The sequence below is a fragment of the Sinohyriopsis cumingii genome, chromosome 11 (assembly GCF_028554795.1).
Source record: "Sinohyriopsis cumingii isolate HCF-2022 chromosome 11, ASM2855479v2, whole genome shotgun sequence".
Lineage (NCBI taxonomy): Eukaryota > Metazoa > Mollusca > Bivalvia > Unionida > Unionidae > Sinohyriopsis > Sinohyriopsis cumingii.
Window position 1 is genome coordinate 42921305 of NC_142971.1, and position 24424 is coordinate 42945728.

Genomic DNA, 24424 nt, shown 5'->3' on the forward strand with positions numbered 1-24424 from the left:
TATAATTCTGATCAGAAAAGATCCTTGCATCATAGTTGCTTTGTCCCCTTCAATATCACCCCAAAAAAACTTGAATGACAAAGAACACTAAATTATGGGTCAACATCCAATTAACTGACCCTTAATTATGGGTCAACATCAAATTAACTGACCCTTAATTATGGGTCAACATTCAATTAACTGACCTCTATGTATTTAAACAAGCAAAACCAACAGACTTTCATCATGGAAAGAATTACTGAATGGAAATATCCGAACACATAAAGTAACTGCATAATTATCGTTAATAATAATAAATGGTGTCCCAATTCTCCTGTTTTCCAACATATGATGTCTATCATAATCAAAGAAGTCCAGGCAGTAATAATGAATTTTCTGGTTCTTATTTTATGACTTTTAGAGACAACTATCCACAGAAAAACATCCAGGTAATGTGATAAATAATATTTTTTATTTCCATGGAAAGAAAAGTCCTTAAATTGACTCACTACTAAATGATGAATCTAACCTGGTCTAAAAAAAATGTCAGCTTTTCTAATTAGATAAAACATGGTATTTTAAAATATTATATGTGACGGAGGATCTATTTTGTCTGCAGTTCAAATTCAACTAACATGCAGCTCTTAATCAAAGAAAACAAATTTAGTTATTAACAAAACCAAAGTTACTGAAAGAAACAAACTAATTTAGTTATTAATAAAACTAAAGCCACTGTAAGAAACACTTGGATATCTACAAAATAAAGTGAATAAAAAAGAAAACAAACTTGGTTAGTTAAAAATAAAGTTACTGAAAGACAAAAGAAACAAACTACATTATTTACAACATAAAGTCAATGTGAGATGAAAGAAAAACGTTGGAATTTGAGCCAAAAATCTTTACCAAACAAAATTAATAAGATATTTTATATAATAACCATGACCTACTTTTAATTCCATGTGTAAACGTACTCGTATCAGATTAAAATAGCTGTCCCATGAACTCATTTGACACCAATAAATGAGAAATGTTAATTTTATTTACAGTTCTTCTACTGGGCAAAAAAACCCATAATTTTGTGCCTGGCTGTATGCTTTGATAAATTAAAATAAATGATGGAGGATTTATAATCAAGACGGTGTAAAAGTATGCTGCAGTATTGAATGTCGCATAAACAGAATATTTACTGGACGTTCGTAAGCAATTTAAATGTATTTACTGCGACAGATACTATTTCAACATTTTCTCATAAATAAATATGGAATTAATGCATACGTATCAGAATCATATAAACAAGACTAAGTATATCATTACCAAGGGCCACTTGTCAGGGGCCTGGAGGTTTCAAGCAAAATGAGATGGAAAGGAACTGATAAGGGAAATAATAGGCTGTTTTCTGACTTTAAGTGATAGAAAAAGTGACAGGTAATATGTCACAGGCTATGGATCACAGTTGTGTTGAAGGAGAGAGACATCCAGTCTGGCTATTTAAGGTCACCGGGGTCCTGGATTCTGAGCTTGCTCAATAGACTGGTATTCCATCAATGATGCGTATCCGACCCTGAGAGCCAGCCTTGCGACAAGACACTGTCACACTCTGGAATCGAAAAAAGTTGTAGAAATTTGAAATTATTTTACTGCTGAATGTATTACACACTGTTCAACTTGTGGTCCTTGCCGTATGTAATATGCATTGTCACAACTTAAGTGGTCCTTGCCCTATGTGGTATATATTGACATAGCTAAAATGGTCCTTGCCCTATGTGTTATGTATTGTTGAAGCTAACATGGAATATGTATTATGCATTGTCACAACTTATATGGTCCTCTTGCTAAATGTATTACACAGTATCACTACTTATATGGTCCTCGTAATATGTATTACACATTGGCACAACTTACATGGTCCTTGTCCTATGTATTACACATTGGCATATTTTACATGTTCCTTGCCCTATGTATTACACAATGTCACACCTTAAATGGTCCTTACCTTATGTATTACATACACATTGTTACACCATAAATGGTCCTTAAACCTATGTATTTACACACTGTAACAACTTACACAGTCATTGCCCTATGTGCTAGACAATATCATTGCTTGCATGGTCCTAGCCTTATGTATTACACACTGACACAGCTTACATGGTCCTTGCCCTATGTTGTGTAAAAAACTGAATGCGATTTAAAAACATTAATTTAATATAATTTTGTTTTAAAAAAATGTATTATATTTTGGTATAATTATTTTTATAAATTCTTTGTTGCTTTTGTGCATCATGGAAAAATTCAAAACAAGATTTGTTGGTAAAACTTTGAATATAATACTGTTTTGTGTAAACATGTAATGTTATTTACAATGGAATATTATTCACGTTTTCAATTTCGATAATATCTAATCAAACTCACTACAATAAATTATAAACCCTCTAACCTAACTTTATATCAAGCTAATTGTAAATTTTCACCTATTTGGACAGAACTTTTTCATGCTGGAAGACTAAGGAAAAATTTCTTACCTTCCATAAAATGTTTGCTGATAGGAAGATATGGAGACATTTTTGTAAAACATGTTGTTTCTGTGGGGTTTTATTTTCACTATAATTGTGACCAATAAATCTCCCAAGAAGATTTTTAAATATTCAATACATAAATTAAGTAAAATATGATCAATCCAGTAAGCATGATTTGCATTTGGTCTTTTATGGCACAGAAACCAAAGCAGGTTATTTAGCGCTGAGGTAATTAGAGTAAAATGCCTTGATCAAGGATATATCACATTAAATGACCTGGGGTGATACAATGGCATGATTTTGAACCCACGCCCTTTTGGTCACATGTCAGTAAGGTGAACACTGAGCCACTTTTGCTCCAAATATCTAATGGACAGCTGCATGCAATTACAACACTGCAAAAATATGGTAAGAAATGAAATGTGAAATTTTGGCACCAACTATATAACTCACTTTTCAGTAAATAGACTGATTGTTTGGTTAGCTGGTTTTCTCCAATGATGCATATCTATTCCTGCACACTTGCCAGAAAGCTAAATTCCATGACAAAATAAGTCTTCTATACTGAGTCTCTTTTTGTTCCCCATGATGTCCGATCCCTATGACATTAAACTGCTTGTTCTTACCTACATACATTATTCGTTATGTCTTTCAATATGTATTCAAAAGTAAGAGCATCAGTTATTGACCCCAATGAGTTCCACAATTCCAAACAATAGCAGCTTCTCAAGTAGCTCTGTGCTGTTGTATCACTTTTATGAGGTGCTGTGGCACTAACATAGTTCTTTCCTTTTAAATGACATGAGATTATTATTCATAAAACTGTTTTGATACTCGTGCCTAAATAATATTATATTATGATGTTGTACATAAAATAAGTGTAAAATACAAACTCTCAGTAATACATAAAAAAAATCCAAGCAGCTTATTTTGACATCAGTGTAATTTATCATGTGACATACAGAGTCATACATATGAGCCCACGGCACATTACATTTATGAATCTCACTGAATAATTTCATTCAAAATGAAAATATGAACTAACGTCAAATCCAAGGTAAGAACCTCACTGATAAATTTAATCTTTGAGAAGATGTTACGTATTTTAACTGTTAACAAAGGTATTGTGTTATAAAGTTATGTGACTTCAATCCACTTAACATTATTGACTTGAACTGAAAGTGCTGGAATGGCACTAAAGGGGGTTAAGGGTGATATTAATGGAAATATCAGAGTTATCAAAGGTTCTCATCTGCAAACAACACTTTATTCTGGTGGAATATAAAGCCTTGAGTCATCTCTTTTTGTAACACTAAATGGAGATGAATGCCCATCATGTTGTGTCAACAAACTCATTTTCTGGATCACAGAGAGAGAGAGAGAGAGAGAGAGAGAGAGAGAGAGAGAGAGAGACAGAGAGAGAGAGAGAGAGAGAGAGAGAGTATTGTAATGAAAACAAAAGGTTCACAATCTTAAATTTACATATTGCCTGTTTTAACAGTTTTATTGAGACTCTATTAAATCTTCCAGAACTGCTCCGGTGGCCTACATGGTAAAACATCTACCTTGGATCAGGAAGATCATGGGTTCGAAACCCAGCATACCAAAGACTTTTACATAAATGGTACTAACAGGTGCCTTGCTTGGTGCTCGGCATTAAGAGTTTAGTGTTCGGACTGGTCAGCCTAGTGTCAGGATAATGGGACTGGGTGGGACATGATGCTAAATGTCTGCAGCATGATGCCCCAGTGCTAGGCATTACTATAAACTGCCACACTGCAGACATCATTGAAATATGACTGAAAAATTGTTAAAACTGCATTAAAAATCCAAATGCCACACATCCCCAACCCGAGCCAATGATATGCTCCACCCTAGATCATGACCCAGGAATCATAATCAAACCTTACATACCATATATACTCCCCATAAAGTTGGATCCAACTGCAGATTACATAGATCCAGATCTGCCATGGCATAATGCACCAGCAGATCTGGGTCCATGCATCTTGCTAGTGGTAATCAGGCAGAATAAACAATACAGACCCAGATCTGCTGTCACATAACATAGCAACCGATAAAGACCTGTGTTGTTTGCAGTTGACTTACAATTGAGTATATATGGTAAATATGAATTATGTGTCACTCTGCTATGGCTGCAGATATGAAGTATATTCAAAATAATTACCAACATCATCATAAATTGAAATTTTGAGTACCTTGTATGATCTGAACCCTGACCAAGGACCAGCGCAAGCCAATAATGTTACATTCCTGTAAAGCTTCAATAACTCAAAAGTCAATCACATCAATCAAATATCTGGCACCAATCAAATGACTCACTTATTCCTGGTGTAATACATTATTCTGTTTGTGACTCCAGAAAGCTGAAAAACTACTGAAAAATCAAAATGGAAATTTGGACCCAGAGCTCCTCACATTTTGGCTGTATGTGGTTAACATACCAATCAAGTTTACTAAATTTTGACTCAGTGGATGAGGATGAGATAGCATACTGGACAGATATATGTTTATACAGACAGACAGACAGACAGAAAGACACATGGATGGAATGTATTGCAACATTCTTGGTGTTTTTTTCTATACAAGAGGTCCAAGTGGACTTTGATACTGTTCCCATGACAAACATGTACACTGGTCTAAAAAGGTACATGCAGTAAATCAAGAGGAAGCCTTAGGTTGAAAGACACCCATGTGAGGGTAATTTATAACTGTTTGGTGTTACTCACATACAGCTATTTGGTGATACTGACATCCAGCTATTTGGTGATAATGACATGCTGTGTATGGATGTGTCTACTCTGAGTAACTTAAGCTTGACTCCAAATGTACTGGCATCTTTTGGATGAATATGAAAGATGTCTACCACTCACATTTAGTTTAAGATGGAAGGGGAAGTTTCTAAAAATAAGTGTTGTTCTATGAAATTTATTTATAAAAATAACATTTGTGACAGTAGTAATACTTTAAAGTAGATAAGCTTTATTTGCCAGTTTTCCACCCATATCCTATGAAAGCCAAATGACTGCTTGGGAAGCCACCTCAAACACAACTTTAATAGAGCACATCCAAAGAAACAGTCGTGCTAAGTTTAATAAAAATTGGCAACGCAATTCTGAAGATAGTGAAAATAGGCTTTCTATAAGTTTGCTATGATGGCCATGCCACAGCAAATGTAAACATTTTGATGAAGCATATCTTAAGAAACACTCTAAGTTTGATCAAATTTGACTTGGCTGTTCTAGAGAAGGAAAAAACATATCCCACCTGGTTGCTAAGGAAGCCACAACATTGTTAGGGAAGCCACTCTAAACACAACTTTTATAGATCATATCCTAAGAAATATTCCTGTAAAGTTTAATCAAAAATGGCTTTGCCATTCTAAGATGTTGACAATGGGTTTTGAATACGACTAATGATGAAGCCAAGAGTAAAACCTAAAAATAATTATACAGCATGTTGCAAGACACATTTGTATCATGTTTGATGAAAAAGGGAAAAGCCATTCTGAAGATGATGTTATGAAAAGGTTTTCCCATATAGTTTCTATGAAAACCACACTGTTACTAGTGACTCCACCCCGGAAAACATTTTGATGCAACCAGTCTAACCTAATGATCCTACCAAATCTTATGAAAATTAGTTGAACCATTCAAGAAAAGAAGAGGTAGAAATTATGGTTTTAACCTGGTTTCTAAGAATTTCACACAGTTGCTAGGTAAGCCACCCAATATTTTTTTTTGGGGGGGTTACATCATTTCCTAACAAACATTCATACCAAGTTTAATTGAATATTTTTCAGCTATTCTGGAGATGATGTTAAAATAAGTTAAGCATATAACTGCTGTGGAAGTCACATCATTGCTAGTGGAGCCACCAAGAGACCTAATTTTGATTTTTTCAAATAAAACACTCTAATATTTTTTTTTACCAAGCTTGATCTAAATTGCCTCAGACATTCTAGAGAAGTTAAAAATAAGTTTTGGTATGGTTGCTAAAGAAGCCACATTGTTGCTATTGGAGACATATCAATCAAACATTTGCTAGATCATGTGCTGTGAAACATAATGCCATGTTTGATAAAATGTGGCTCAGTTATACTAGTGAAAAAGTCCAAAATAGGTTTTCCATCTTGGTATTATGCAAATTATCCACTGTTTTGCTGTGGAAAACAACAGGAATTAAATGGTCAAACAAAGCTAACCCTTATAAAATTCCAAACTTTTCAAACAAATTCCAAGTGAAATTTGGCTAAAACTGTTTCTGCCATTCTGGATATGCTGAAAATATATTTCCACATGTTTCTTATGTAAAGCACACCTTTGTTAGCAGAACCCCCTAGCATTGTAGTTTGATAATGCAGGTCCCATGAAACATTTCTATCACATCTGACAGAGCCATTCTCAAAAAGATGACAAAAATAGGTTTTCCATTTTGATGATAGGTTGTCCATTTTGAAGATAGCTTTTCCATTTTGGTTGCTAAGTAAGCTACTCCAATGCTACTGGAGCCACCCCAAGCTCAATTTCTGGCAGAATTTATCTTTAGGAACATTCCTGCCAAGTTGAGTGAATCAGGCCAAGCCATTTTTGAGATGTCCAAAATAGCAGTGTTGATGGACGACACACAGTGGAAGACAGAAGATGCACAATAGACACAGGGATAAGCCATAAGTTGACTTGGCTTTGCGGCCAGGTGATTACCATATATACTCATGTGTACATTAAGTCCAACTGCAAACTGCATAGGCCCAGATCTGAAGTGACATAATGCACTGGCAGATCTGGGTCTGTGCAGTTTGTTATAAGTAATCACGAGAACAAACATAAACCCAAATCTGTAGGTGCATTATTCTATGGCAAATTAGGTTCTTTGTTGTTTGCAGTTTCATTTGACTTATAAGTGAGAATGTACAACAAAATATAAAATATATGTGGACAATTAATTTACAAGAATAACCAAGAGATTTTAAGTAAAAGTGAGGTACTGGCAAGCTGATATTACATCACAAACAAATGTCACAAAATATGTTTATATTCAACAGTAAAATTAACATTATACTTCCAAAACACAGTTCTAATTGCAGATACCTTCAGCTTAGTAAACCCTCTAAGAGGCAATATGCTGTCATTATTTGTGGGATGTTTGGCAATATGCTGTCATTATTTGTGGGATGTTTGGCAATATGCTGTCATTATTTGTGGGATGTTTCTGTGATTTTACATTAATATTAACATTACATTATATAATTTTTTTAAAAACTACAAATAAATGTTATAAGAAAGTACCTTATAAGAAAAGCTAGACTGCAAACAGCAAAGATCCAGATCTGCCATAGCATAATGTGCCTGCAGATCAGTGTTTATGTTATTTGTTGTATTGATTACTCCTAACAAACTACACAGACACAGATACGATGGTGCCTTATGTGATGGCAGATCTGGATCTGTGCAGTTTGATCTCATCTTATAAAGTACATACAGTATGTTCAGAATAACATTTTAATTTTTCTGAGTGATCAAGCTTGTATACCAAAACATTTCCCTGAGTGGTTTTATTTTAATACTCGTTACAGTAAAATTTTAATTTTTCTGAGTGATCAAGCTTGTATATCAAAACATTTCCCTGAGTGGTTTTATTTTAATACTTGTTACAGTAAAATTTTAATTATTCTTTGTCTGTATAGGTTTAAGTTAGTTCACACAAATGGATGATGTATGGTCCAAATTACCAAGAATCTCTACAAATGGATGTATGGTCCAAATTACCAAGAATCTCCACAAATGGATCCATGGTCCAAATTACCAAGAATCTCCACAAATGGATCCATGGTCCAAATTACCAAGAATTACCAGTCCATATAAAATTAATCACAAGCTGGCAATCTGATTTTGAATACCCTGTACTCCAAAATTTAGCTGACCTGTAAAGTAAGCCATCTGCAAAAGTGTACCTCAAAAATAAGTCATCTGGCTTCATTCAAGTTTTGCTTCAAAAAGAAAGCAATTTCCAAAATAAGTCATCTTCTTAAAATTAAGTTTTGCTCTAAAAGGAAAGCCATTTCCAAACTAAGTCATCTGATTCTGATGATGATTTTCTCTCAGCTGAAAACGCTCTCCAGAATAAGTTATCCAATTTCAATGAAGATTCTCTCAAAAGCAAGACTACCTCAAAAATAAGTCATCTAATTCCAATGATATTTTGATCTCAAAAGAAAGTCATCCACAAAATAATTTGTCTGATTCCAAAGAAGTTTTGCTCTCAAAAGTAAACCTACCTTGGAAATAAGTCATCTAATTCCAATGACATTTTGTTCTCAAAAGAAAGTCATCCACAAAATAATTTGTCTGATTCCAATGAAATTTTGCTCTAAAAAAATGAGAGCCACAAAAAAGTAATCTAATTCCAATGAAGTTTTGCTTTTAAATGAAAGCCATCTCCAAAAAAGTCTTCTCCAAAAAAGTCTTCTGATTCCAAAGTAGTTTTATTCCCCAAAGAAAACCTTCTCCAAAAATAAGTCGCCTGATTCCAGTGAGGATTTGCTCTCAAAAGAAAGCCATCCCCAAAATAGGTAATCTGTTTCCAATATAAATTTGCTCTCAAAAGAAAGCCATCCCCCCAAAAAATGTAATGTTTCCAATATAAATTTGTTCTCAAAAGAAAGCCATCCCCAAAATATGCCATATGACTCCAATGGAGACTTGCTTTAAAAACAACAACAAAAACAACATCCCCAAAATATGCCCTATGATTCCAATGGAGACTTGCTTTAAAAACAACAACAAAAACGTCCCCAAAATATGCCATATGACTCCAATGGAGACTTGCTTTAAAAACAACAACAAAAACAACATCCCCAAAACTGGTGGTTTAAGTCAATGAGATTTAATGCAATTACATGTATATACATTTTTACCATGACCTGAGTTATTCCAGGTGTATGAACAACAAGACTCTATAACAATTGATTTACATGTTCTACATTTAGCTAATTTCGTCAATTTGTCAAATGGAGAGATGTAACTCCATAAGATGTGCCAACAAAATATCAGTACACACAATATATATTAAGCTCATAAAAAAGTGATAATGATTGCAAAGGTGATGCAATCTTGTTAAAATCTACTATGGAGTCATCTGCCAGCAAAATTGTTCAATGAAAGAAGTCTGAATTATAGGATGGCTATTCTCTACAGAAAATATAAATAATTTTCTATCAGACAAAACTTCTTTGTAGATGTTTATTGTTCACATCATGTTTTATGAATGTGGATGAAGCACAGTGGGTAGGACAACATGCTCTCATAGCATGTCCAGTCCATTATACAAGTCCACTCATAAGATTGGACTCACTAAAGTCCCTTTTATTCATTTAGAACTTTATAAGAACCTTGCCATGAACTGGGCTACAAATTGACTTATTTCAGTAATCAAGCAATCTGACTGGATGAATTTACAAGACCACATGACCTTCACAGTCTGACCAATCACAACACATGATTCTAAACACTTGAAAAAGGTCAACTTTTCTTGGTGACCTTAGGACAAGGTAAGCTTTTATAAAGCAATCTAAATCATAATAATATGTCATCTAACACTGGCCGGGTTACAGAAATTTGTATCAAAGAGATCCTATTTTGCAAGACAAATTAATAAGTGGGGCTCTTATTCTATAAGTACCCTCTTAGCAACATCCTGGAGGAATGTGCCAGTGACAGGTCATCAATAGTGATCCGGTATCCGTGTATCAGAACTAATGTTGGCTGATATCTCCATGATTGGATAGATTTTAATTGTCAGGCAAGATAATTAAAATGCATATGTATCGAAATTTAAATCCGCCTTCATTATCTACGACTTTTTCAGCAGGTTATGGTATAAGTGGGTGAAGTAATCTCACTTCTTTCACCGTGCATCTGAGTATCTTGCTTTGTAACTTTCTCTTGCTTCCCGCCATATCTTTAGGAAACATTACCTTCTTGTGTAACATTATCATTCATTTCACTACACTTGTTTATCTTTCTTTTGTTACCGCAAACTGTTGAACACTACACTTTCAATCATGCTAGTCAAATTTGCTATAGTTCATTATAGTGGTCTCCTTGATATTATGGATAGCTACATAAATACATATCTACAACATACATGCAAGTTAAAGAAATTACCTTTATATAGTTTTGACTTAATTAATATTTTCTAATGCAGAGATATGAATTTGAGGAATTAATAACAATCCAAAGAAAGCAACTGCTTTTAGTTTTAAAAATACTTTCCTTCATTTCATATCTGGTCCAAATATAACCACAGCATGTTTGCCACTTTAAAATTTATTGTTAATAACTGGATTTTCTTAAGCCTTTATGAAAATTCATCACTCTCCATCCCACTCACTCTCTGCAATTTTTCATCATTATCAAGTTTCATGATTATAACATCAACAGCGTGCAATAAATGATTGCTAAACATACGATTTCAACAAAGTCACTAAAGTATATTATATAGGTCACAGAGACCTCACTTTGCAATATACTTATTTATCAAGATGCATTCCCTCACCAAGTTTTGTAGGCAGGATGGTATGTGTATAGCATGAAATAAACATGTGGTAATGAACTGAAGACTAGAGCACTGACAAAAGCCAGTAAAAGATGAAATATTGGTTACAATGAGCTAATTTTGTTGCAAGGATGAAGTACTAAAGAATAGAGATACCTATCATAATAAATGTCATGATTCAATCATCACCAGTGCCTGAGATATGAACATCAAAAGACAAATTTAACTCAGTTCACTGAAGTGTAAAATATAGGCCATGATGACATTTTTCTGCACTGAGGGAATAGTACTTTTCAAGATACATCCTCTTACCAAATTTCATGATACAAAATAGGATAGTATGTACACAAAAAACCTACATAGCAACTTAAGCCAGTAAAATGTGAATGTAGGTCACATTGACCTTTCTGTGCTGCTGTGGTACTAATAGAGATGTGTACAATCCTTGACTTCAATTGCTCTGACAACAACTAAAACACGAAAATTTAGCCAAAGTCAATGAAACATGATATCATCATGTACAGTGACCTATTTCTTATGATTTGTGAGTAGTTATCCATCAAGATGCATCCCTTTACCATGTCTCATGATTTTAGGTATAAAAAAAGTATGTATACAACAAACAAAAGACAAATATGGTCATGATTAGATGCCAAAACATGACCTAACCCAGTAATATGTGAAATGCATGTAATGTTGACCTTCTTTTATTGTTAGGGTGTGATACTTACAGAGATGCATATAGTCATATAGATGGGTGATACTAGCATGCAAACGAATGAGAATTTACCAAATTTAGTGAAAGTGTGACATATGGGTCATAGTAACCTACTTTTGTCATGAGGGTATTGTGTTCCATGCATTATATGTGTACATAGTGAAAAACATGAGATAAATGCAAGAACTGAACACTTTAATGTATATATAAATATATATATATATATATATATATATATATATATATATATATATATATATATATATATATATATATATATAATGTTAGCCCCTATAAGTAGGGTAAGGGTGGGGGCAGGGGTGCAGGTGTCATGAAATGAAACCCAAACTGTTGTCCAGAACAGAGGAAGATAGAACAGATGCTGTACATTTGTACATTCTTTTACATGTGTGGATGCTGATCATGATACTGACAACAGGAACAATTTAATAGATTCCCTCTATTACATTTTGGTGACTGCTTTTTGAAAGATACTTTCCATTATTTCATATCTGGTTCTAATGGAACTACAAAAATTAACTTCCCTGAATTTTACTGTCATGAATTCAATGTTCTGCAAAGCCCATACAAGACTCTCTCTCTCTCTCTCTCTCTCTCTCTCTCTCTCTCTCTCTCTCTCTCTCTCATATCCTTTGTTGTGAAGCTTAAAGCTTTATGATCAGCTCTGTAATGTCAAAAAGCCAATGAATGTTAATTCCCATAATTTTCTATCAAATGTTAAAAGCAAGTCAATACAAATGATTTTAATAATTGTTAACAATGTCAGAAAGTCAGATTCTTGTGTTTAAAATAGTTGCTTCCTTTTATGTCTGGCCTCAATAAAAATGCAGCAATACTATCACTTTGGCTACATTTTATTGTTATGCATTCAACATTTATAAAGCCTATACTGTGTAACTGGAAATTTTAGAGTTAGTTTGCAATGTTAAAAGGTCAAATTCATTTAAGAGCACAAATTATGGGCAAGGAAGAACTTCATGAATTGAAAGCTGTGCAAAAAAAAAGAAAAGTCCCTTAAACAAACTAGAAGAATTTTAAGGAATCCATGATGATACCATTTTTTGTTTTTAAATGCTGCGTGTTCAAACCATCTCTGACATTACTGAGTTATATAAAAAGATTTTCAATTGGCCAATTTTGCAGCCTTATCAGATGTCAGATCAGTTCCATTTTAATTTAGGACCAATTAGGTCTAGATTGAATTCTATACTGTCAATATGTCTAGACTGAATTATATACTGTCAATAAGTCTAGATTGAATTCTAAACTGCCAAAATGTCTTGATTGAATTATATACTGTCAATATGTCTAGACTGAATTCTATATTGTCAATAAGTCTAGATTTGGTTCTCTACTGTCAATAGGTCTAGAATGAATTGTAAACTGTCATTAAGTCTAGCCTGAATTATACACTGTCAATAGGCCTAGATTGAATAATATACTGTCAATAGGTCTAGACTGAAAGGTCAAGATTGAATTATATACTGTCAATAGGTCTAGACTGAAAGGTCAAGATTGAATTATATACTGTCAATAGGTCTAGACTGAAAGGTCAAGATTGAATTATATACTGTCAATAGGTCTAGACTGAAAGGTCAAGATTGAATTATATACTGTCAATAGGTCTAGACTGAAAGGTCAAGATTGAATTATATACTGTCAATAGGTCTAGACTGAAAGGTCAAGATTGAATTATATACTGTCAATAGGTCTAGACTGAAAGGTCAAGATTGAATTATATACTGTCAATAGGTCTAGACTGAAAGGTCAAGATTGAATTATATACTGTCAATAGGTCTAGACTGAAAGGTCAAGATTGAATTATATACTGTCAATAGGTCTATTATGAATTCTATCCTGTCAATATGTCTAAATTAATGTTGATGCTGTCAATAGGTCTGTATTGAATTCTATGTCAATAGGCTTAGACTGAATTAGATACTGTTAATAGGTCACAATTGAATTATGTACTGTCAATAGGTCTAGATTTAATCATATACTGTCCTTAGGTCTAGAATGAATTTATAAACATGTACCATCAATAGGTCTATATTGAATTATATCCTGTTAACAGGTCTATATTAATTTTGATGCTGTCAATAGGTCTGTATTGAATTCTGTAATGTCAGTAGGCTTAGAATGAATTATATACTGTTAATAGGTCAAGATTGAATTATGTACTGTCAATAGGTCTGTATTGAATTCTATAATGTCAATAGGCTTAGAATGAACTGTATACTGTTAATAGGTCAAGATTGAATTATGTACTGGCAATAGGTCTATATTTAAACATATACTGTCAATAGGTCTAGATTGAATTTATATACACATACCATCAATAGTCTAGATTGAATTATATACCATCAATAGGTCTAGATTGAATCATATATTGTCAATAGGTCTATGATATTTAGGAATAAGAATATTCAGATATAATAGGAGACATCACTACAAAAGAGAGCATGACCTCTGATCTACCATATATACTTGCTTATAAGTTGAATCCAACTGCAACATTTATTATCTATCACATATACTCGCTTATGAGTCGAGTCCAAATACAGTGTATAACATTGACCCTGCTCTGCCACTGCATGATGTGCTGGCAGATCAGGGTCTATACTCTTTGTTCTATTGATAACTCCTACCAAACCACAATGACCCAGATCAATCAACATATTATGTGATGGCAGATCTGGGTTTATGCAGTTTGCAGGCATACTCAGCTTATAAACGAGTACGTACAATCTGTCACAGAACTATAGTCATCAAGCCTCTGAAGTCAAATTTGACCACATAGAAGGTCAAATATCAATTTAAAATCGGGCATGAGAATAAGATTTAAAATTTTGTTTCATCATACCTGCTGAGTCATTAACTATTTATGAAAATTAAGAAATTGATAATTGTAATTGGTTTAGTGTACAAATGAAAGCATCATTTACTCAGCAATTCTTCTTTTGGCTGTAAAATAAGCATCTCATTGTCAAAATGGCAGCATATCTGATAAACATAAGAAAAACATACCTTCAGGGTATAATGAAGACATTTTTTTTCTTTTTTAGTGAATGTGTGTACTGTTAAATGATGGTTGATGAAGCTTGTTAACTTTTACTGATAACAGGACAATAGCCCGGACCACCCACAATTCAAAAGTGTTGTCAATGTTTTGCAATCATGTATCTGGACCAATGACCCTCATAAAGCCACAGCGTATTTTTCATTGGCAGGTATTGATCAAAACTTGCAATAAAAGGTGAGGGTTCACACATGATTAGCTGAAAACAATCTAAAGTAGAAACAAAGACAGCAATTTTTTTGTGGAAACAGACGGGAACAAACTTAAATGTTTCTGATTGTAACTGACAAGAATTCAAATAACATGACCCTTCGTGTCAATTGTTCTGGGATCTATGCAAATTTAAAATGTAGATAAAAGGAGACACAAAGTTTATCAGATGGCTGAAATTGACATACCACTTCTTAATAAAGGAACGAAAATTCTTATATAAGACAATACAAGCTGTCCAATAGATGTGATTGATTATATATATTTACATATCCACATCAAATTAATTGTTCCTTCTATTGACACACACACAATGTTGTCTCACAAGATATCGTACAAATGTTCTTCTAGATCTCCCATTAGTTTGCATGTAACATCTTCATTGTACAACAAGTATTGTTAAATGGATTAACACATTCTTTGACACTAGTTAATCTGACAAGATATAAGCAAAATATAATACTATCAAATGAATGGAATGGCAATTATGTACAGTAGGGGGTATATTTCAGTCACAAGTGAGCAAGATTTAACACTTGTAAAATGTGGCATGTTCAATATAAACATCATTAATTCAAAACCCAAATTAGGCAATAAACTGACGAACTATCTAAAGCAACTTTACTTACCTACTGACCTACATACCTGCTATCTAACTACTCACTTATCTACCAATTTGCATAAATGCCTATATAATTATGAACTAAACATATACAGTTCTCCCTCACCATAGGACCCTCCATTAAAAACCAGTTTTCTTCTAATATGTGGGTGTGATCATGGATCTTGTTTATTATGTAGTAGTGAAATTATATGTATAATGTAATTCATTATAAGGTAGCCTCATTATAAGACAGTATAATCTATGGCTCCATGGACAGCATTATAATTATAGAATGTTGTGTATAATCAACTTCATTATAAGGTAGCCTCATTTTAAGAAAGTATAATTTATGGCTTCCATTAACAGCATTATAACATTATAATGAGGTAGTCCTGTATCATGTACTTCATTATAAGGTGGACTCACTAGAAGGCAGTATACTCTATGGCTCCATAACAGCATAATAATGAGGGAGGGGAGTGTGTCATGTACTTCATTATCAGGTAGCCTCACTACAATAATAATGAGGACTTTGTATAGCGCGTAATCTTTAGAAGCTCTAAGCGCTTTACAACATTAGACAACACCTATAAGATAAAAATATATAATATGATTTCAAAAACAAACACCATGAAATTAGAAAACATAAAAAACATGCTGAGAATATTTAAGGTAGGAAACATTATTAGGTCTTTAAGTTTGTTCTTGCAGTCGAAATAAGTGAGTTTTGAGTGCCCTCTTGAATGTGATTACTGTCTTTGTTTTCTAAGTTCAGTGGACAATTCGTTCCACGTTGCTGGGCCCTGGTATTCAAAAGAACACTGTCCATATGACTTTGTTTTCATAGTGGGAATAATGAGTATACGATTGTCAGAAGAGGAGCATAAGTATCTTGCTGGTGTGTACACATGGGTGAGGTCGGATAGGTATGTTAGATTAGAGTCCGTCAGTGAAACGTAGCACAGAGAACATATTTTGTTTTGATTCTGGATCGAATGGATAGCCAGTGTAGGGTACAGAGCAGAGGGTAGGTGTGCTTTGCTCATGGTACTCTAAGTATGATCCAAGCAGCTGTGTTTTGAACTTTTTGAAGTTTCTGGATAAATATTGAGATGAACCAGACAGAATTGAGTTACAATAGTCCAGTCTTGAAAGTACTAATGAACACACAAGTGTTTTAGTGGCATCAACTGAAAGATATTTGTGAACTGAGCTATAAGGCATAAGGGTTATAACAAAGCCTTTTTAAAAATGGTACTTACAGCTGCCTTGCTAGATGCTCAGCATTAAGAGGTTAGTGTTAGGACTAGTTGGCCTGGTGTCTGGATAATGTGACTGGGTGGGACATGATGCTACATGTCTGTGGCATGATGCCCGAGTGCTCGACATCACTATAAACTGCCACACTACAGACATTGTAGTGATAGGAGTTTTAAAAAATTAAGATACAGTAAAAGTCCAAATCACAACACAGAAACACACCAAAAAGAAAGAATTTTTTTTCTTCTTCTCCAAATAATTTTCTTGTATTGTAATTTTACAGATCTGACCATACTCAGAAAAGTTGAAGCAGGGATACTTTGTCAGGATTTTAAAAGTTGGCATTACCTTGAAATGGGATGTTGGGGACTGGGATAAGAAGATATTCTTAGTTATAAAAATGAATATGCATGAATAATTTATAATACAATGTCCTGGTTGGAAAAAATTCATTCAGTTCTGGCCACAAACTTAATCAGCTCAACAATTGAAAGGATACAGACATTTAAACCCTTTCAACTTTTTTGGAACAAGACTTGTTTAAGCTTTAAAGTTGGGGCCCTGAGTGGCCGAGTAGTCTAAGGCACTCTCCGTTACGGATCACTGCCATCTCACCTCTGTCTGCGTGGGTTTGAGTCTCAGATTCAGCCAATGTGGGTATGTGAGAGAGCTTGCCAGTAGCTTCTCGTGGGTCGGTGGTTCTTTCCGGGGTTTTCCTGGGTTCTTCCTCCACCATTAATACTGGCCACCATGTATAGCCTATCGTGTGCTGAAAAATGGCGTTAAACCCTACAACAACAACAATAACAACAACAAGCTTTAAAGTTAGTCCCGTAAAAGGCTGAAAACCTCAACTTTTTTGAGGATTGGCAAACCAAAATAAAAAAACTAAATAAGGTCAATAAGTGTGTATCCAGACTCGGGAAAATTTGTAATATGCCACGCCAAACTACAGTTATTTAAAATGATCCACGATTGCAGTTACAAGATGGGCAGCCAGGTTGATATTCCCACAAAGGAATCATGTCCCTCTGTGGGTAGTCGGCAATTGTTTTGGCGACTGTTTGAAGCAAATTTTATGAGCCTGTACAATCAATACAGTCAGTTCTAGTATTGCACAAAATAGGCAATGTCATCACAGGTTTACACTGTATCATATAGTCCATTGTCCTGCCTGGGCAAGAGGCATTGATGGCCATTCAAGTGAAGAACAGTCAGGAACAACCAGTTTATATGTGTCAGATTGCGATGAGAATACTCACTGTATCAAATTTCGTAAACTTTAAACACCTTTTTAAAAACTCACGCCACAATTCAGCACTGTGTGATATCACAAATGAAGCATTTTGTGCCAAAAACAAAAAATTACGATCAAAAATGTAAAAATGGCATTTGAGAAACAAGGTATATGAGGAGTTTTTATGAGGCATTAAAAATCCCCTTCACACCTGATAGCATAATGATGATGTTTTCCTGACATTCATTGTGATTGTGTTTAGAAAGAAAATGTAAGAAAATCCTCTAATTGTCTGGTTGAATACGCTGTATTTCACAATTAGAACAATGCTCAAACACCAATTATTGATGAAGCTTGAGAAACTATAACACAAAAACAAAGGGATTTAGAAAACTGCTTGCCGCAACATTATTAGTATGTAGTCTAAATGACTGGTTTTAAGAAATTGTTCATAAAAAGTTCATGGGTACAGCTATAACGTTACATTTGTGGGCATAAGGAAAACACTGGTCATTTGTTTCAACAGTTTGAAATTTGTTCTGATCTTAAGATTGGGTTTCTTTCTACACTTAATTAATCCTGACCCATACATTATATCTTGTTACCTAGTTTCCCTCAAAAATATGTTATCTCCATAATCAATACATCAATTTTTGGAACTAATGTAGTATTTAGGAATTTAATATTTCTTAAGACTGATTTTTAGAAACTGTTGGAAAATAACGTTCACCATAAGAAAATTTAATGAGATTTTTTTCCCTCCATAATATTGGTTGATTACTGGTGAATACACTTAAGTCTGACATATTTTTTTTTCTTCAAAACTATAACTGATAAGTAAACCAATGTAAGTTTGGAATACAAGGTTCAAAACATCAAGTCTACTAGTGTGATGCATACTGCATTGCATGTAATTTTTGCGTGTAGTTTTTATTCAAAGTATTTTCAAGTTTTCAAATAATGATAAATAAATAAAAAACCATTTCCATTTTACATAAAAATAAAAATAAAAACTTTTATGCTTTGATGGTGCATGAAAAATTGTAGAATACAAAAATCTACAAACAATAATTTTATAGAATTATTCAAAGTTAAAGAAAATTGCTGAAAAAAGAATCTCCAGTAATCATTAGGATAGTGAGAAATTTCAAGTTCTAGCTTCCCAGCTCAGTGGAACAAGGTTCACATTCATCATGTGCAAGGTCTGACAGTCGCTTGCATTTTTCTTTTTTATTTTTCTGCTTCTAGATGGTTTGATTTTTTTCAGTCTCAAAGTCTAGAACGAGTTCCCACAATCTTAAAATTCACTTATGTTTTGGTAAACTTTTATTATTTTTCTATTTTTATATACAGAGAAAATCCAAGTACCATCAAATTTGAGGAATTTGTAAGGATACATTTTTGCGATTTGAGAATAATCGGGTGATTTTATGAGTGGGGGTTACATTAATTTTCTATCCAATAAGACAATATTATTATTCATGGTGGATTTAATTTTGTGGGTAAATAATCTCACTCAACCCCAAATGAAAATATTACATCATCCTCAAATATGTTTGATTTCACAGAAAGAAAAAGGTTAATTTTATTGCCAATAAAACTAGCTCTACCTCAAAAGCAAATCAATTGCACCATCATCCCACTAAAAGGACTCCATTCACAGTGTTGACACATGAAATAAAATGCTTATTTTAAAGGAGAGTAATAAGGTCACAAAAATAAGGCTGTCTGGGACACACAACATTTTTCCGTAAAAATGAGCCATCAGGAAAACAAATGTTGCCTAAAATATCTTGTTCATATATGTCCTATACAAACATGTGGAGAGAGAGAGCGAGAGCGAGATCGAGAGTGAGAGAGAGAGAGAGAGAGAGAGAGGTTTGTTACTATTGAGTCATAATCATTTATGTACATGAAATTTCATAAGATCTAGGAGTTTGAATTTTGACACTTTAAACTTACAGCTCATCAGTTCAAAACACAAGAAAAAGTTTTTGAATTTCCTAAGAATATATTTGGTGATTAATTAGGTATCTAGAAATAAATATAACAATTTATTAGGTATCTAGAAATAACTATAATACTATGCAGATCAGTCATTCTTTGTACATTAGAAAAACAAGCTCTACCAAGTATAATAGAAATATTTGTAGTCAAAAATACACCTACCTCATGAATAAGCAAAGATCAGAGTGTTGCTTTCTACGGAGTCAAGTAAGCCACATCTTCAAATTTTAAAGAAGAAGAAAGTTCATAAACAAATCGAGAAAATAAACCTTCTGAATGACTCATAAAAATCATCAAAATGGAGAATTCAACAATGGCAAAAAGAATCTGTTCTTCACTATGACATGTATTTAAAAAAAATTATGATTTATTGTTAATTAAGGCAATTAAAAAGGGGATGTATAATTAGCTGGTGGTCCATTCATCAGGATAAAATGAAAAACAGCACACACATCAGTTTATCAGTGACAGAAATGTGATATGAAATGAAAGGATATCAGATCTGTGGAGTCAGTTTTCAGGGCTAATGATATCGGGGGGGGGGAATGATGCCAAAATAAGGTAGGCAGCTCGGGATCTGATATGAAAAAATTTACATACATCAACAGACAACTGGAGAAATAAATTTATGAAAAATTCCTTACCAAGTATTAATTGCTTATCATAGCTGAAGTGATGTCAAAATTTAATATTTCAGATAAACTATTAAAACTCATCAATGTGCTAGCCTATTTTCTTGCAGTAGTTCAAGCATGAACTAATAAAGATACTCTTTGTCTTTAATTTTCATACCCTAAAAATTGTTTTAATAAAATGTTAATCTATAAAATTAATGTTTGCTATTGAATTTTTAAAATAAGGAACTTTCTGCAAGTGTTTCTTCCTATAGGTTAAGCTGTGCATTTTTAAACACATATATATTTTTTACTTACATACAAAAAAATACTATAAAGTACAATAATATACATGATGTCAAAAGTCCAGGCATGAAAGCACATCTGCTTTTAATGAATAGCAGAGTAAATACAAAATATTGTACTAGGACTCTGCCAACCCAAATTTAATCTCAAGAATGGATAGCCCATGTACCAGAATGGATAGCCCATGTAACAAGATAGGTAGCCCATGTACATAAATGGACAGCCCATGAACCTGAATGGATAGCCCATGTACCAGAATGGATAGCCCATGTACGTGAAATGGATAGCCTATGTACACGAATGGATAGCCCATGTACCAGAATGGATAGCCCATGTACATGAATGGATAGCCCATGTACCAGAATGGATAGCCCATGGACCTGAATGGATAGCTCATATGCCAGAATGGATACCCCATATACCAGAATTGATAGCCCATGTACCTGAATGGATAGCCCATGTAACCAGAATGGATAATCCATGGACCTGAATGGATAGCCCATGTACCAGAATGGATAGCCCACGTACCTGAATGGATAGCCCATGTACCAGAATGGATAGCTCATGGACCTGAATGGATAGCTCATATACCAGAATGGATACCCCATGTACCAGAATAGATAGCCCATGTACATGAATGGATAGCCCATGAACCTGAATGGACAGCTCATGTACCAGAATGGATAGCCCATGTGCCAGAATGGATAGCCCATGGGCCAGAATGGATAACCCATGTACCAGAATGGATAGCTCATGTACCAGAATGGATAGATCTTGTACAGGAATGGAGAGCCCATGTACCTGAATGGATAGCCATGTTACAGAATGGAAAGCCTGTGTACCTGAATCAATAGCCCATGGGCCAGAATGGATAACCCATGTACCAGAATGGAAAGCCCATGAACATGAATGGATAGCCCATGTACCTGAATGGAAAGCCCATGTACCAGAATGGATAGTCCATGTACACAAATGGAGATGTGCCAGAATGGATAGCCCATGTACCAGAATGGATAAACCGTGTACTAGAATGGATAGCTCATGTACCAGAATGGATAGTACATGTACCTGAATGGATATCCCATGTACCAGAATGGATAGCCCATGTACCAGAATGGATAGCTCAGGTACTAGAATGGATACGCCATGTACATGAATGGAGAGCCCATGTACCTGAATGGATAGCCCATGTAACAAGATAGGTAGCCCATGTACATAAATGGACAGCCCATGAACCTGAATGGATAGCCCATGTACCAGAATGGATAGCCCATGTACATGAATGGATAGCCCATGTACCAGAATGGAAAGACCATGTACCAGAATGGGTAGCTCGTGTACCAGAATGAATCACTCAGGTACTAGAATGGATAGCCCATGTACCAGAACGGAAAGACCATGTACATAAATGGATAGCCCATGTACCAGAATGGAAAGACCATGTACCAGAATGGATCACTCCGGTACTAGAATGGATAGCTGATGCACCAAAACGAATAGCCCATGTACCTGAATGGATAGTCCCTCACCCAGACTACACATGTAGTTTTCTCTAAATTAAAATTATTCTTTATGATCTGCAACAGAGACTAGCTTTTTTTTTAAAGATCTCTCGTAAAAAGAAAACATAAAGGTATGAAAGAATATTTGACTGTTTCTTTCATGTAAATGAACAGGCTTTATTGAACTGCAATTGATACTTCTCAAGGGTCTTTTATCAGAAAACAAGCACTTTGGTCATAACAGAAGGGGTGTAATATATATTACTAAGATCATACTTTTTGAAGAAACTGGACTGAAAGTTGTTATAAGATCTGTTATCTCCTTGATGGGACAGCTGGGCTTTTCTCCTAAATTTTTTAATTTGCAGATTGATCCGGAACCTGGTGTCTTGCATGAGTTAACACGATATTTCCCCAAGACTGGTTCTCTCTCATTGTTATTACACAGGAAGAACTGTTGTACAAACAGAAACAACATGGAACCTGTCTATATTTTCCTGTGCATGAACAGCACTAAACTGTAAACAACAAAGACCCTGATCTTCCATCACATATTATGCACAGCAAAGTCAGGATCTATGCTATTCGTTGTAATCTGAAAGATCAAGATGCTCAAATTTTATTCTCCTTTTGGCCCAATTTTCTCAAAACTTTTGAGAAAGAAAATCAAGCTCATACTCAAGTTCAAAAACTCTGATTTTAAGTAACTTTTATTACACCAAAGTTAGGCATGTTGAGCTTGTATTATCTCTCTAATTTTGCTACCTCTACTAACATACTAAATTTAAACTTTATAATATCTTCCAAACATAAGATCTGATCCTGCAGTCATAGAACTAAGTACAAAAAATTAAATTCTGATCCAAAATTCTAAATTAAAAAAATCATGCATAGAGTTGTTAAATATCATAGATCTTTTGCCAGCATGTAGAAATGCAAACAATTTGATAAACATAATTTTCTCCATTTTAATCTATCTCATTTCAAAATTATTAAAAAAATTAAAAGTTTTGAAATTTTAAAACAAGTTTAATTTTCTTGCATTAGACATGACCGGATTATGAAGTTTTAAGTTTCAATTCAAGTTTCTTACTTAAAATGTTAAGACAATACATGGGCAAGATTTCATGCAAACTGTGCAGCCCATTATATTATGCAAGCAATTATACATGGATAAAATACAGTGGTTACTCACTATAATACAACTCAATATAACACTGTCCCTTTTATTACATGGGTATGGTACATTCTATTATGTAGACACATTATGCAAGAGCAGATCTGAGTGATCACAGCTGGGAGCATATTATGCATGGATAAAATGCAGTGGTTACTCACTATAATACAACTCAATATAACACTGTCCCTTTTATTACATGGGCATGGTACATTCTATTATGTAGGCACATTACGCAAGAGCAGATCTGGGTGATCACAACTGGGAGCATATTATGCATGGATAAAATGCAGTGGTTACTCACTATAATACAACTCAATATAACACTGTCCCTTTTATCACATGGGTATAGTACATTCTATTTTGTAGGCACATTATGCAAGAGATGATCTGGGTGATCACAGCTGGGAGAATAATATGCATGGATGATAAAATACAGTGGTTACTCACTATAATACAACTCAATATAACACTGTCCCTTTATTACATGGGTATGGTACATTCTATTATGTAGGCACATTACGCAAGAGCAGATCTGGGTGATCACAGCTGGGAGCATAATATGCATGGATGATAAAATACAGTGGTTACTCACTATAATACAACTCAATATAACA

The 24424-nt window shown here is 34.1% G+C and overlaps 1 protein-coding gene across 2 annotated transcripts in view; it reads right to left on the reverse strand.

The window, feature by feature from the left end:
* Positions 1-434: 434 nt before the first annotated feature.
* LOC149788020 (synaptotagmin 2-like) overlaps positions 435-24424 on the reverse strand; it is a 68772-nt gene continuing 44782 nt past the window's right edge. For both annotated transcript variants that reach the window (XM_089974289.1, XM_089974290.1), the window contains exon 9: positions 435-1576. In XM_089974289.1, the coding sequence (XP_089830415.1) occupies positions 1502-1576 (75 nt within the window). In that variant the 3' untranslated portion in view covers positions 435-1501. The remainder of the gene's footprint in view (positions 1577-24424) is intronic.